Here is a 15,568-nt window from a genome sequence, read left to right as displayed (position 1 = left end):
TTCGACCTAAATTTATATTGGAAACGGTCTGCGAACCTCCAGAAAACACGATATTTCCTTACGACCAAGGTCAACATTCAATGAATTATTTCAAGAATGAAAGTTGTTGTGAAGCATAGATAATTTTCCATTACTTTGTTGATGTGTTTCTCCATTGGTACATAAAAGGCAAAAAGGTCTTCTATTTCTGACCTGACCACGCTAAAATAAAAATAGATTTCAGGATGTTTTCGCGACGTTTCCCACTCAGAAACCTTTAATAAATTTCTCTTTTGTCTCACAGTTGTCTTATTCAATTCTTTTATACCATTCTCATTTTCATTATGAAATATGGATTCACTTATGATTGATATACTTCCTCATGTGAAAAGTTCATAAGCTGCTACCTGATTTGATTTGATTTGCAAAAATGTTGATACGGCTTTCGGGTTTCGTTTTGCGGTTCGGGTCGTTGGTACTTGGTTTATTCATACAAACTAATGTAAACTTATATAATTATACACTACCAAAATAGTTGTGTATACACTATACAAAATTAAGTTATATACACCATACAAAAGTATATAATCGAGTGTTATATACAATAAATATATTCTAAACAAAAGAGTGTTAGATACAGTATACACAGTACAAAATGAATGTTATATAACTATACAAAGGAGTGTTATATACAATACAAAATGAATATTATATAACTATACAAAGGAGTGTTATATACAATACAAAATGAATATTATATAACTATACAAAGGAGTGTTATACACAGTACAAAATGAATATTATATAACTATACAAAGGAGTGTTATACACAGTACAAAATGAATATTATATAACTATACAAAGGTGTGTTATATACAATACAAAATGAATATTATATAACTATACAAAGGAGTGTTATATACAATACAATATGAATATTATGTAACTATACAAAGGAGTGTTATATACAATACAAAATGAATATTATATAACTATACAAAGGAGTGTTTTATACAATACAAAATGAATATTATATAACTATACTAAGGAGTGTTATATACAATACAAAATAAATATTATATAACTATACAAAGGAGTGTTATATACAATACAAAATGAATATTATATAACTATAAAAAGGAGTGTTATATACAATACAAAATGAATATTATATAACTATACAAAGGAGTGTTATATACAATACAAAATGAATATTATATAACTATAAAAAGGAGTGTTATATACAATACAAAATGAATATTATATAACTATACAAAGGAGTGTAATATACAGTACAAAATGAATATTATATAACTATACAAAGGAGTGTTATATACAATACAATATGAATATTATATAACTATACAAAGGAGTGTTATATACAATACAAAATGAATATTATATAACTATACAAAGGAGTGTTTTATACAATACAAAATGAATATTATATAACTATACTAAGGAGTGTTATATACAATACAAAATGAATGTTATATAACTATACAAAGGAGTGTTATATACAATACAAAATGAATATTATATAACTATACAAAGGAGTGTTATATACAATACAAAATGAATATTATATAACTATACAAAGGAGTGTTATATACAATACAAAATGAATATTATATAACTATACAAAGGAGTGTTATATACAATACAAAATGAATATTATATAACTATACAAAGGAGTGTAATATACAGTACAAAATGAATATTATATAACTATACAAAGGGGTGTTATATACAATACAAAATGAATGTTATATAACTATACAAAGGAGTGTTATATACAATACAAAATGAATATTATATAACTATACAAAGGAGTGTTTTATACAATACAAAATGAATATTATATAACTATACTAAGGAGTGTTATATACAATACAAAATGAATATTATATAACTATAAAAAGGAGTGTTATATACAATACAAAATGAATATTATATAACTATAAAAAGGAGTGTTATATACAATACAAAATGAATATTATGTAACTATAAAAAGGAATGTTATATACAGTACAAAATAAATATTATATAACTATACAAAGGAGTGTTATATACAATACAAAATGAATATTATATACACAATATAAATGCTAGTATTCAAGAATCGAACAAAAATTAACACGCAAATTCGTTTGGTTTTATTTTTGAGATACGTCTGACTCCATATAAAAAGGAAAATATTCATAAATTCATCATTTCCTTATTTTATATGACACGCATTTATATTTATATATACTGTTGCCATGTCAGAGTAACTCGATCAGAATACTTCCATTATGAAATTTTTCCATGTCGACATTGATCGATGCATTGCTTTCAGACTTTTGAACAAGATATTCCATTGCTTTTGATCTGCAACACAGACAGGTTCCTGATGCTATAGATCCATAGAAATTTCGAAATCGAATCTATGTCGCAAGTTTTCTATTCTTTAGGGTACATTTCAGTGCATTTGTTCTTAAAACTTTAGACTTTCATCCGCCAATTTTAAATGAAATGAAAGTCTTACAAAGGAAAATTACTTTAGTTAAAAAATATGAAAGTTTGGTACATCGAGGAGAAGTTATAATAACCTACATTTAATCATAAAACTAAACAATTAAAAAAATGTCGCAGAAGCTTCTGTTACATCCATGCGTTCGGAATTCCAGGGAAATCTAATAATTTGCCAATACCTATACCTATGATACAGAAATAACATTAATGAGTATGTGGAATCTCTGAAAAAGATACATTTCGTAATGTCAATCGGTCAATCAATAACCTAAGCTGGATATATTGATCAGAATACTGATGAAGATCGAACAGTCATTTTGTTATTCCCGATACTGGAACCGTGGTTCATGCAATATCATTATGTTCCAATGTCGAGCCTCAGTGATGGTAGTTGTTATCAAATGCTGGTCAGATAGTCAGAAAATATGGTAACATCTGCAAAATTTGAGCTTTACCTTTGATAGTCTGATTATTCAAACATCTACGAACAAATTCTTGTTAAAAAAAAAAAAAATCACCAAGAAGTACGTATTTCGGTAATGTGATTATTGTTCCCTCTGACTTCAGCTATCAGCAGCTAGGCAAAGGTTGGTGCTAGTGCCGTTAGTGCATTTTGACAGTTGCAGCCATATGTTCCGATTGTTTTCATTGGACCAAATTGTTGACAGATAGGGATAATCTGAAAAAGGAAAATGCCAAGACGGTTTTATGTGAGCAGATTGTGAAAGGAATCCTCCATGGTTATTTTTTTAGTCTTTGAAAATATTAGTTTAAACACTTCAGTTGTGTTACTAAAAATGCAAAAAAAATTAAATGAAATGAATGGAGTTTTACGTCCTACCTTTCACACCATGGCTAATGAAGATGGGCAACGCCATGCAGGGTACAATGAGGGAAATTTTGCCAGGACAGCGGCATTAGCCTACTCTTTTTCGATTTCCAACTGTCGAGGGTTCTTTAACGTGCACAGCCTGTAACACACGGGGCCTCGGTTTATTGTCCTATCCGACTAGACGCTTTATTCCATGTCACTAAAAATGCAGGGTTATAGATTAAATCACGAGTTACAAAATATGCAATCAGACCACTTTGGCGTGATGGGATTTTGGGAAACGTTTAGTACGTTATTAGGACAACCTTTCTGAGATGCACATCAGAGCAATTCAACCTTTTGCAATTTGCGGTGGATAACCCCTTCAATTGGACTGCTAGTGCTTTGTTGTTATCCTTAATTTCTATTGACTAGTTTATATGATGTGACTTGATGGATGAAATGTCAATACATTGAACAAAGTCAATACAACAGAAAGAAAATAATATTGATTTTGAAAATTACTAACATGGTCTGTAGATTATGTTCTTGCTCGTCGTTTTCTGCATCAATCGATACATAATTATGTTTTTTTGTCTTTTTTCTAATTTTACATTTATCTCGCCTTGAAATGTCACTCTGTGTTTATCGGTATATGGAGCATTACAAATTGGAGAGATGACTTGGAAAGTCTAGGGAATTACAATTGAATGGTGCTTTGTGTTGGTGAAAATCATCTTGATAATGGTGTAGGAGTCTGGAACGATATCCTGGGCACAATCAATTGTTGGTTTCCTGATATTTTTAGTCTACATTATAATCTAAATAGTTTTCTACCCGTCTCAATGATATTATTTTTAACCAATCAAAACGTGTTATTTAATACCTGTTTATAGATAAATTAAGGAATTAAGGATAAAGAAACCCAAAGATGCTGTCATATTAATCTACTGATCCACTTACTTTATCAAGAATCGGGTTCTACATGACACGCTTTGATTGGATTAAAAATATTACATTTGGGACGGACCTTTGGTAGAAAACTATTTACATTAAAATGTAGACTACAAGTATCAAAAAATGACATGAAATTGCAATTTAATTTCAATAACATTGGAGCCTACCAGGCATGACTTCTCGTCAAAAGTATGTGACTTAGTTCTTTGACATTAATATTCAGCGGAGCAAAATATGAAAAATCGATTCTAACCAGTTCGGAAAATTAAACACAAGCGTTAATTAATTGGTAACATGTTATGGCGTTGAACAAGGTAGTACAATAAAGGTTCCTATATGATGGGAGTATCGTGGGTAAATAGGATTGTAAAGAGGTTTTCTAAATTGTTTATATGTATCTGGGACACTGATAGAATCACTTTTTGGAAATGGTGCAAATTGATGTTATCAGTGTCCCAGATACATATAATTCTTTTTTGAAAACTTCTTTACAATCCTATTTAGGGTTACATTTCGATTTTCATCAATTGAACCTCTCCAAATAACTATTTGTCTTGCATTTTTTAGGGAATGTGTGTCATGGTTGGAACAACATAAAATAACAAGATGGATGAAAACCTGACTCGAGGCTACTGTCAGTTGTCGTCGCCGTCGACAAGACCAAGACGAACAGCCAATCAGGATAGAGTTAATCCACCACGTGATCCATGTAGCTGTATATACCTCTCTTTAGTTTTGGCGGGAGCTGGATTTCTGCTTCCGTACAATAGTTTTATTACTGCTGTGGACTATTATGACAACAGATTTCCTAATAGTACTATTATATTCGACATGAGTATGACCTATATCATTGTAGCGTTTGTCAGCGTATGTATTAATAACGTGCTGGTGGAAGCACTTAGTATGCCTGTTAGAATAACGTTTGGATACCTCGTGTCGTTTGTGGTGTTATTGATTATCGCCCTTTGTGATGTGTGGTATCAAGTGTTTACACCGGATATCGGATATAAAGTTACGCTGACTGCTGTTGCTGTAGTTGCTATTGGAGCTACAGGTAAGGACACCTTTCTTTCATAGTTAAAATCCAGATATCTTCTTGACCACACCATAACTTGTAAGCTTGTCAGGTGAGCGTATTCCCTGCGTAAAACACTGAATCAACAACACTGTAGCATTATTTGGCATCCCTTTTTGAGTCCACAGATATGGTACAGTATTTTAATGGTGTTTGTAACCTGGAACACCAGATATCATTGTTCGACCAGTCAACTGGGAGGTGCATTAACAGTGTTATTTTAGTAATATATTTCTTTTGGACACTCGTGACTGGATTTTAAATGTTACTTTATATATTGTTTCAGTTCAACAGTCTAGTTTCTATGGATTCACCAGCATGTTACCATCAAGATATACTCAAGCTGTTATGACAGGAGAAAGTAGGTATAGTGGTTAGACTAAATGACTTAAGTGGGTTAAGGCCCCTCTCCGAGAAATATTTTTTGGACCGTGGACTTGGTTGAACCAGTTCCTGTATATTAATAATAAAAGTTCATTTGAACTCTGTGTAGTTACTCTGTGAGGTCACAGATACCTGGCCGCTCCACTGTATGAGAATTCGAGCAGTTAGAGGGATACAACAATAGGTGTTCTGGGCATGGTCTTCACATTCATGGTGGTTCCCAACACGTGTTAAGTGGTTGGAATGTTGTTCTTCCTTATGGATACATTGACCACAGAGTGATTTTCCTATTCGTTTTCTTTCAGGTGCTGCTGGTTTGATCATCTCAATGAATCGAATAATAACCAAATCTTTACTGAACGATCAAAGGATCAACACCATCATCTTCTTCATCATCTCCATCTCTATCTTGTGGGTCTGCTTCATCGTCTTTCATATCATTCGAAGAACAGAATTCGTCCGGTTTTATGTGAGTCTTTGTGAAAGTGCTGGAGTTCCAGAAGATCAGAGAGGGATCACGAAAGGAGGTGGTTGTACAGAAGAAGTAAGCTTAGTAAGATTGTATCAGATCCTCCGCATGTTGTCGTCTGCATTTTTCCAACGCTGAAGTCTTTGGCTAATGCACAACTCCAGAAATGTTGATACCGCCTCCTCGCATTCTTGAATGATTTACATGTAGCTTCGGAGGACTTAATAATCATAAGCATCTAGTTTATCATCTAAAAAGTTCACTTCACACTAAAACATGTGCCCCAATTGACAACGGCATTTATCAAGAAAGTTTTAGAGTCAATTTTGCAGTATCCAAAGCTGTATGGTAACCAAGCATTATCCGGTGTATTCCACAGAATGTATTATAAACAAAAACCCTCATCGTTGGCATATGTTTAAAATATTTGGTCATCCCATCATAGGACAATTAGTTGGAAACAGGTTTTGAATTTGAAATTGCAGCATTAGTCTTCAGACGAAGAAGCGGATTCACCAAAATCTTGCATCTAGCTGTTGCATATTGAGAGTAAGATCACCCCCTAATTCATTCTAGGTAGATTTCCAGGAACAATCAACTGGCCAGAGATATGGTGTATTGATAATACAGAGTCCAACATCACCGACATCACGTTCTGCTGATAGTAGTACTTCTGGTAACAGTGAGAATACAGTACGAGAAATCACGAGAAGTAACGAGGAACGAGTTATGTTCCAAGGACAAAGTTATAAAGTTCATGTGCCAAAAGTTTCAAGCATCAAGAGTAAGTTGTCCTGTACCATTCTTCCATATGTTTTTACAATACGACTGTTCCAACTTGACCACAACATCGCGGATAACATACCTGCCAATTTAGGAGTAATGCACATCAAGAATAAATGTTATGAAGCGTGGTTTATTCATAGTTCTGGATCATCTATATGATTTCTATATCTATTCAGATATACACTCCAATCTTTGGTTTCCATAAATCCTGTATAACGTACTCCGAGAAGAACAAAAGTCGCTGGAGCTGCACACGATTCTCAAAAGACAAACTCTCCTTACGAAATATTTACTCATGGTACATGAGTATTGTGTGGATTCATATTAAACTCCATTTAAAGTTCGACTTCTCCGCTTGTTTACTTTCAGAGGGTATAAGAATGAGATATGAAGTTTCAAAAACAGTTTGGCCCTACATGTTATCTATTGGTCTGGCTTATTTTGTTACCCTGTGTCTGTTTCCCGGTATAGAATCGGAGGTCATCAGCTGTAAACTTGGAAGCTGGATGCCAATTATTATTATGGCAATTTTCAACGGCTGTGATTTTCTTGGAAAGGTAAGAAGATGACTTTAGATATCTACGAACTGAACGTTTGTCGATGTGGATTGCATCCTAAACAGCATCGACGGCATGATCTATAATAGGCCCATGATAGCCAAACCTCGCAATGAAGAACCCATGATTGAAAAAGGTATACGTGATGCACAATTCATTGATATCATTGATAAGCAAATAACATGCAATACTATCGTTGCATTGGTTAATCTTTTCTGAGTGGATGGGTTTCATTTTGGCAAATCTTTTTCAGAAAGTATCTCTGTGCCAATTGTGTTACTTTTGTAAGAACATTCTACTTTTTTGTAACAATTGCGACTAAAATTGGACTAATTCTTCTTTTTAGATAGTTGCTTCAATACCATATGACTGGCCACGCGGTCGTTTGGTGGCAGCGACATTCTGCCGCGTGTTGATCATACCACTGTTGATGTTATGTGTGACACCAAGAGAGCACCCAACGTTATCTGGTGATGTATGGCCATTACTGCTGTCTCTTGTACTAGGTCTTACTAATGGTTATTTTGGTAGTGTTCCTATGATCCTAGCTCCATCTAGAGTCCCTGATGAACAACGAGAACTGTGTGGTAAGTATATCGTTAACACAATTAGATGGCCGAATCGAGCCAATTGAAAGACTTCCTCGATTGATCAGCGCTAAAGTTCAGCTCATGATTTTAAGTATCAGCTATATTTGAGATTACTGTACATATATCTTGCATCATATGATGTGGTTATAACCCATATGCAATATTGTATCGGCTTCATCGTCGTACTTTTATCGAGTTCAGGTGCCATATAACCCATTTTGGTCCTAGTGCACCTTTGTGCATTTCATCGTCACTGGGTTGTCCATAAGGGAGATTTTAACTTACGGCGCCTTTTAGCCAAGCAGATGGTTAACCGACAGCTATTGTCTGAGCTATCACATAAGGCAGTACACAGGAGAAATTGTATGATAGCTATTTTAAAGCATTTAGTCAATAATCTTGCCATGTAGTCCAAATCTTTTACATTATACATCTTTTACGATATACTTCACTGTCAATTTAAATAAGATAACAATCAGATATCATATGAGAGCGCAGGTTTCGGACTTAAATCACACGGAAGTTAACCTAGTGTTTTTTTTTGTTTTCTTAACCACGTAAGATATACTTAACTGACAATAGGATACCATTTGATTGTGCAAGTGTACTTTTGTCAAAAGAAAGTTAATTTCTTTTAATTTCTTGTTACATGATGATCGTCACCTAGATTTCTTTTCTTTGTTTTTTCCAGGTAATATTATGACGTTATCGTACAGTTTGGGACTGACAACGGGATCGGGGGTGGCTTATTTGTTAGACTATTTGATGGGTCCACATCGAGTTACCAGTCCTTGCGTTGTAGATCTGACGCCTGCTCAACATTTGAATTCGACGTTTGGTCAACCATTGTAATAAATCTTTTGTTTTGTTATAACATTTTGGAGCGATGTGCACTAACTGCATAAAAACCGGTTACAGCTATTGTGGAATTTGAGACATTGTATAAGAAATGGGATTGGTGCATACACATGTTCCAAATGCACAATTTGTTGAAGAATGAGAACCCAATCGCCTCATTAGTCATATAGGGGGTGGTGCGGGGGAGGGATGAGGCACTTCTCTTCAATCAGGCTATATTCTCCGGCATGAAAAATATTGCAAGAAAACCTAAGAGAGAATCTCGAAATAGTAAGGATTTATAAGGGGGGTGGGGGAGTTGAAAACACCGGGTCTATTGGTTGACGTATGTATTCTGGGGAACGTAAGTGTTTCATCAGAGTTACCGATCATTTGGTACATAATATGTGATACCGGTAACTTCCGGGAAACGTTTTAGTCATCGTTATGCCTAATGGTTGGAGAACACATCTTAGCACTCAATAGAAGCAATATTTCTTTTTTCAATTCCAAACTGCGTCAGTTAAGATGGAATACATTCGTGTATACATGCAATACTTATTGTTACTTTGTAAATATTTTACAATATATAATATAGTGTATATAATCAATAATCCTCTATGTACTTTCACATGTAAAATAAACCAATAAACACAAAAACACATTGTATTCCATGTATCAGCCATATCATATTTCTCTAGTGCTATGGAGTAGTTATAATCTATGTGCTAATGGCTTTTATAGTAGATAAGGTCACAATGTAGACATACGTAGACACAATACGATTTATCCTTTCTACTGGGGGAGGAAGGAAGAGAGAGAGAGGGGGGGGGGGGGGTCGGGAATTCCAGAGCTCACCATAGATTTTTAGGTATAAATGAATTAATAACTGTGGAGCCATATCTCAAAGCTTTAAAAAAAATTCCACAAATAAACGTTCTATGAAATATAGAGAACGTAACCCTATTGAATATTTTCGAAATCATTAATAACTGTTTCCAACTTTCGTTTTTTTACGAATTTAAATCCTGAACAATCTCCACTCAAGAAAAAAAAGGAAAGCTTTGAATATTTTCACCTTTAATGAAGTCAAATTTTGACCTCATTTTAACCTGTCAAAATAATAAATAATGTTGAAAAGTTAAAAATATTCATTAGTAATATTACATATGTATCTCAAACCGGTTTTACTGGCTTGAATGACGAATATCCGGCGTTAATGGGACGTAAATAAATTATAATATGCATCTAATTCAGGTTTACACGTCGAAAATAACTGTACTATTGCAATTAGTCCATTTTCTTCAAATATAGGCCTGATTCAAAGCTACTACATTTGAACAAGTTTGACTTGTTTTCAGTATCGACGTCTCTGATCCTTCCCGAAAATTTATATAGTTTTAATCAGTTTATGACATAAGCAATACCAATATTCGCGTCAGTTTTTGGTTCCGATTGCGTATATTGTATAAGGTTACGAAAAGTGCGAAATATACTACCAGACCAAAGTTGTTTTCTATTTTGACGAGTTACACACATATCATTTAAATGAAAAAAAAAATGCATAGAGATAGATTAACAGAATTTTAAACCTAATTTTTGATTGGCGAAATAAGTTAAGAACAGAAAGGTTAAGCCGGTTAAATTCAGAACGGTGGCTTATGAAAACAAACTTCGTGATTCAATTTCATTTCGCTTTGCATATATTGTCTCCTCCGATATCTTGGACCTTATGTAATAAAGTGCTTATATAAAATTAAACTCTCCCACGATCTTTTGAACTGTGCTTGTGAATGAAATAGCAATGTAGTTTATAATGAAATTATTATTCTATTCATGTTTATATTTAGAAGATAACATAAATATGTACTCTAATTATCTTGTCAGTTTTATTGTTGGACAAGTCACCAAACATCAGAATGGCCAAAATTATAAGTATATTAGACAAAAATAATTTCCATTTACATAAAATATAGGTAACTTGGACACAGAGTATAATTTTAACAACGACTTTGACGTTGTATTGGCATCAAAAAGGTTATTGACATTGTACAAGTGCATTTACACTCTTGAATTTACAAAGTGCAAAAAGGCAATCCAGGTTTTCGCAATTTCATTCAATTATAGAATATAGATAACAGCGTCACCAGTCATCTCGTGCCATCTGGAATCTGGAATTCACTCCCCTCCCCCAGATCCCCTTGAAAGGTTTTCAAACCTCGTCTCCCCCAGGCAATTTCTCTCCTGAGCGAGTTATTCTGAGACCAATCTTGTCACAATAATCGCAATTACATCCATGATTTCCAAAGATCCATCGAGTCAAAGCTTCAATGGTCAAAGCCAGAACTTAAACGATCATAACATCAATGTTCTACAAAGACTACAGCTGAAGGGGGACCAAGGAAGACCTTGCGTCAGGCAAAATCTTAACTTTCAGGTTCTTGAGGATCCTTTCTACCTTTCGACCGACTGATATTGTCCATTACATTCTGTTTGCGTGCACAGCTTGTTTATTTATCATATATCTCTTACTTGTCTTTACCGTCTTCATTTGTCCACATGGTGCAGAAAATCAGGACGTAAAACTCCATTCATTTCATTTCATTTCTAACTTGTCTTTAAACTTGCCAATCCTTACAACAAAAGAGATGACACTTTAACCATCCTTGATAGATAATAACTACCTAAAATCTAATAATGCATCAAGTTTGAAAACCGCCTGAATAACTGGCATAAGTTTATAACATCATTTAATAACGGATGGCTGAAAACAAACATAAGCCGTCTTTCTATTTGGTGTTTTCTGTAATGGTGAACCTCTTGTCTGTTTATACAACAGAATTGGTTAAAAGTTCCCAATTTAGCAAAAGTTTCAAAAATGTCTTCAAAAATTGAAATTTCGCTTGTGTGTTCAAGTGTAGTATTATTTACTCCTGAGTACTTCCCCTAGCCAACTAAATGGGTATTTGAGGCTTCAATAGCGACTAGAGGAAGCCTTTAATCCGTATCAAAAAAAGCTCTCGCATCATCTGTCACCTCGAAATTGTACCAACAAGAGCTCTAAAATACACTTGAGGACAACCGCATGGATACGACTGCAATCTTAAAATTCCTTAACACAGAGTGAAAGGGATGTATTGTTTGTTCCCTCAAAATCTGACCTGTAAGGTAGAGTTCATATCAAAAACTTACTAACATCAACAACTTAATGGGTTTTATCGGTAGCTGCACGGCGTAAACAACTCGTAAGTGCAATAACATGAATTCAAAGAACTAGAAAACCACAATTTTTTATATTAATTGGGTGTCTTTGCTGGTAATTGCGATGTACAATAATAAATTTAAGTAGTGAAACGAGTTCTCAGGGTGTAAGGTGGTAAAATGATGGATGATATCCAGTTGAAGGAACCAGTCTATAAGAATACAGATGAGCAAGGTGGACACATCATGTGAAATTCTAGTCAGACAGGATCCAAGCTTCTCAGTAACACCACAGACACTCTCGAGGAAGCACGTGTAGCTCGTTTCGGAATGAAAATGAATTTTTTTAACAGCTTTCCTCAATATGGGGTCTATATTTTGGGTAAGTTATCTTATTCTTATCCCTTTTGCATAAAATATGTCAACGTTTGAGATTTCTTACGAATAGGATGTTCAGAATTTCAGAAAATAAGATTGAATGGACTTAAAATACAGACAGGACACTTTTCATACAAACTATGATAATATTTTTGCAAGATAGTTTTTTGGAAAAAATCATGTTTGATAATGGATAAAAGTTATTTTGAAATTAACGAAAACGCTTCAGTTTAGGTTTATAATGAAACAAAACCCAGGGACATTTCTAAAAGAAGCTGTATAGCGAGTTCTTTTAACCCATTATGTGGAATGGAGAATTACCATTGTTTCTGCCTTATTTTAGGTTTAAATCTATTATTATGTGGAGTAAGTGAAGGATTTATCGGGTTTGGAATGGACGGTTTTGAAGAAATGTTTCCCCTTCTTATGTTAGGAGGTAAGTTTAATTTTTTTTTAAATTTTTGCAATACAATAATTGACTAACAGATAATGAGAGCCACCCATTTCTGACCATCTCGATAAATAAATTGGGGACTGCGACAAGCTCGACACTTTTTCACTTGCCTGCTATAGCTAGTTATAGGGTTTCCGGCATAGGTCGAGATATAACATTTCCTCTGGTCAGTGATGGGACTAACATGTAAAAGCGTCATATTGTTCGGATGGGATATCGAAAAAGAGTAGGCTTATAGGGCTCTTTTCCAGCGTACCGGTACCCCTTTTTTAGAAGTAAAAACCAGGACCTCTCTTAACATTTTCGAGTGGATTAATGTGGATTAATTACCAACAATATCGGTATAAACTAATGGTAACACGAAAATGCTAATCCCCAAGTGACGCTAGTCTTAGCTGCCTCGTTAAGTGTATGTTGAACTGAACGCAAAGGATTTAATTTTTATACGTGTCATTGGTATGTGAAATTGGTCTCTTTTTAGCTATTATAGGTACATACGTTTACATTAAATTATTGATGTTTGTAGGTATGAATGGTGGCCAATCTAACTATGTCCGCCCAAAACCAATAGCACCAACATTACCACCAACTCCTCCTCCACCAATGGTCAAACCACCATCAATCACCTGGAGATGGGTACCCAATGCGAGATACACATGGCCACTCTTTAATAATATGCAATGGCCACAATATAACCCTTATGTCCTTCCACTCGCCAATAACGCCATGGCTAAAACTGGTTCAGCCTTCAACACCAACACCATCAGTGGAACAAAAGCTTCATCAGGCAACGCCATGCCAGTACTCCCAGCACCCAATGCGCAGATGATCAGTAGTGGTGGTCCCGTCCCACCTGCAGCAGGTCTGATGAACGGAATGGGAATGGGACTGGCAGGAAGCAATATGGCTGCAGCCAACCAAATGACATGGAATACGCAGACGACATCCAAGGGATCAACACCAATGTAATCTGTTTTTTGTAGACTAGTTTTTGTTAGTCATGTGTTGTAACGTATTATCGTACCTGTTGGCATACCTGTGACGGACCTCAGATTTATACTAGAAAGCCTATTCCACATTTTAAGATTCACTCTCAAAATCTGAGAGAGAAAGTGATCAATTCTGTATACTGAAATGTAAATATTACTGTTGTTAGTCGAATATGACCACATACTTTATTTTGAAGATGGATATCAAGAGCAGTGCAATGATGACTGATGAGGTCGTTTCTTTCGCGGAATCTCCCTGTGGTCGAGAGCTTTACGGAGCTCGCGCTTCTGTTCTGCAGTCTTGGTTATTTCTCCGTCGGCTCGCATACATCACAATTAAATGACTGTTCGAAATCATGTAACAGTTTCATGCACATAATTCTTCCGCAAAACTGTACAATCTGACCTTTTCCCGCTAATAGAAATACGCTGTGACAGGTATGCCTATATTGTCGTTTTGTATCCATGTCCATTGTCACCTGTTTGTAGTTTTATGTTAGATAAAAAGAGAATCACACCATACATCGAGCTTTTGATTCGCCCTAAATGTCATCAATGTCTGTGCTGAATCACACATATTTACCGTTCCGGAACCGTGTGTCCTCAAGGCAGACAGAAACAGTCAGCGATCAAATCAAAATGCAGATAATATTTTTGCTTTGTCTATTTTCTGCATTGGCAAGAAGGCGTTGACTACTTGGAGGCTCTATCCCATTGTATATGCACAGTTCTAGTTATATAACAAGACAAAACCGCAGATTGTGAATGTTTCTTGTGAAAAGATTGTCTCTGGTGGCAGAATCAATGGAACCACACCAAATTTTTTTCTAACGAATTAAAAAGTATGATTTTTATACGTTTTATACGTGCCAGAAGGCATGGAATCAACTTCATTTTTTTCAAACATCGACAGCTATCGCCCATAAAGTCAGTCGGTCCTTATTTGTTCCCCCGCCTTTCCTACAGCAAAATTTTTCCCCCGACACGTGTATAGATGTACCCGACACATACACCTGTTGAGGGTGTATAATAAAGATAATAAACTGGAATGGGTTTTTATTGTATATTGATAATCTACAAATAAATAACAAGAATTATGTGTATAATATAATAATGCTAAATATCACAATTATTGGATATGCCTGAATTCATATTATTATTATCCATTATATTACATTGGTGGAAAACATCAAATTAAAGGTACAACCTAAACCATTATTCTATACTTTTTCATAGATTAAAATGTTTTCTGATAAATTAGCCTGTCATATAGGCCATATACTAGACATATCAAAACCTTCTTGTGACAATTTTTATGGATAATTTTGGTTAAAACCTTCGTCTTGTACTATCACTCAGAATGTTTGGTATTATGAAAACCTGCTTCAGATAAGATGGACAGGTGTGTTAGCAGAAAAAAGTATAAAATTCGATCTAGTTCGACCTTCACAATGCATAGTGCTGCTAAGTTGGATGGGATTTGAGAGGTACACCTTCACACACAGTTGCCTAAATTAACAGAGTAAGTGATGGAATGTTTTACAAAAACTAATAACAGTACAGACATTAAGGGTGCGCACTATATTC

General features: G+C 34.6%; 2 protein-coding genes across 2 annotated transcripts; both read left to right on the top strand.

Moving 5' to 3' along the window:
* Nucleotides 1–4,867: 4,867 nt before the first annotated feature.
* On the top strand, nt 4,868–8,974 carry LOTGIDRAFT_138509 (hypothetical protein; the record flags this gene model as incomplete). The annotated part of the gene is made up of 7 exons (XM_009048698.1): nt 4,868–5,315; nt 5,623–5,697; nt 6,026–6,273; nt 6,796–6,973; nt 7,345–7,532; nt 7,879–8,119; nt 8,814–8,974. 7 exons carry the CDS (start codon nt 4,868–4,870, stop codon nt 8,972–8,974), a joined length of 1,539 nt encoding a protein of 512 aa, XP_009046946.1.
* A 3,452-nt stretch (nt 8,975–12,426) lies between these two features.
* LOTGIDRAFT_237996 (hypothetical protein) lies at nt 12,427–14,502 on the top strand. The gene is made up of 3 exons (XM_009048697.1): nt 12,427–12,542; nt 12,882–12,974; nt 13,519–14,502. Exons 1-3 carry the CDS (start codon nt 12,491–12,493, stop codon nt 13,959–13,961), a joined length of 588 nt encoding a protein of 195 aa, XP_009046945.1. The 5' UTR covers nt 12,427–12,490; the 3' UTR covers nt 13,962–14,502.
* The last annotated feature ends 1,066 nt before the right edge of the window (nt 14,503–15,568 follow it).

The sequence above is a fragment of the Lottia gigantea genome, assembly GCF_000327385.1.
Source record: "Lottia gigantea unplaced genomic scaffold LOTGIsca_127, whole genome shotgun sequence".
NCBI classification, from domain to species: Eukaryota; Metazoa; Mollusca; class Gastropoda; family Lottiidae; genus Lottia; species Lottia gigantea.
Note: the sequence above shows the minus strand (reverse complement) of the source record. Positions and strands in the feature narration are given on the sequence as shown.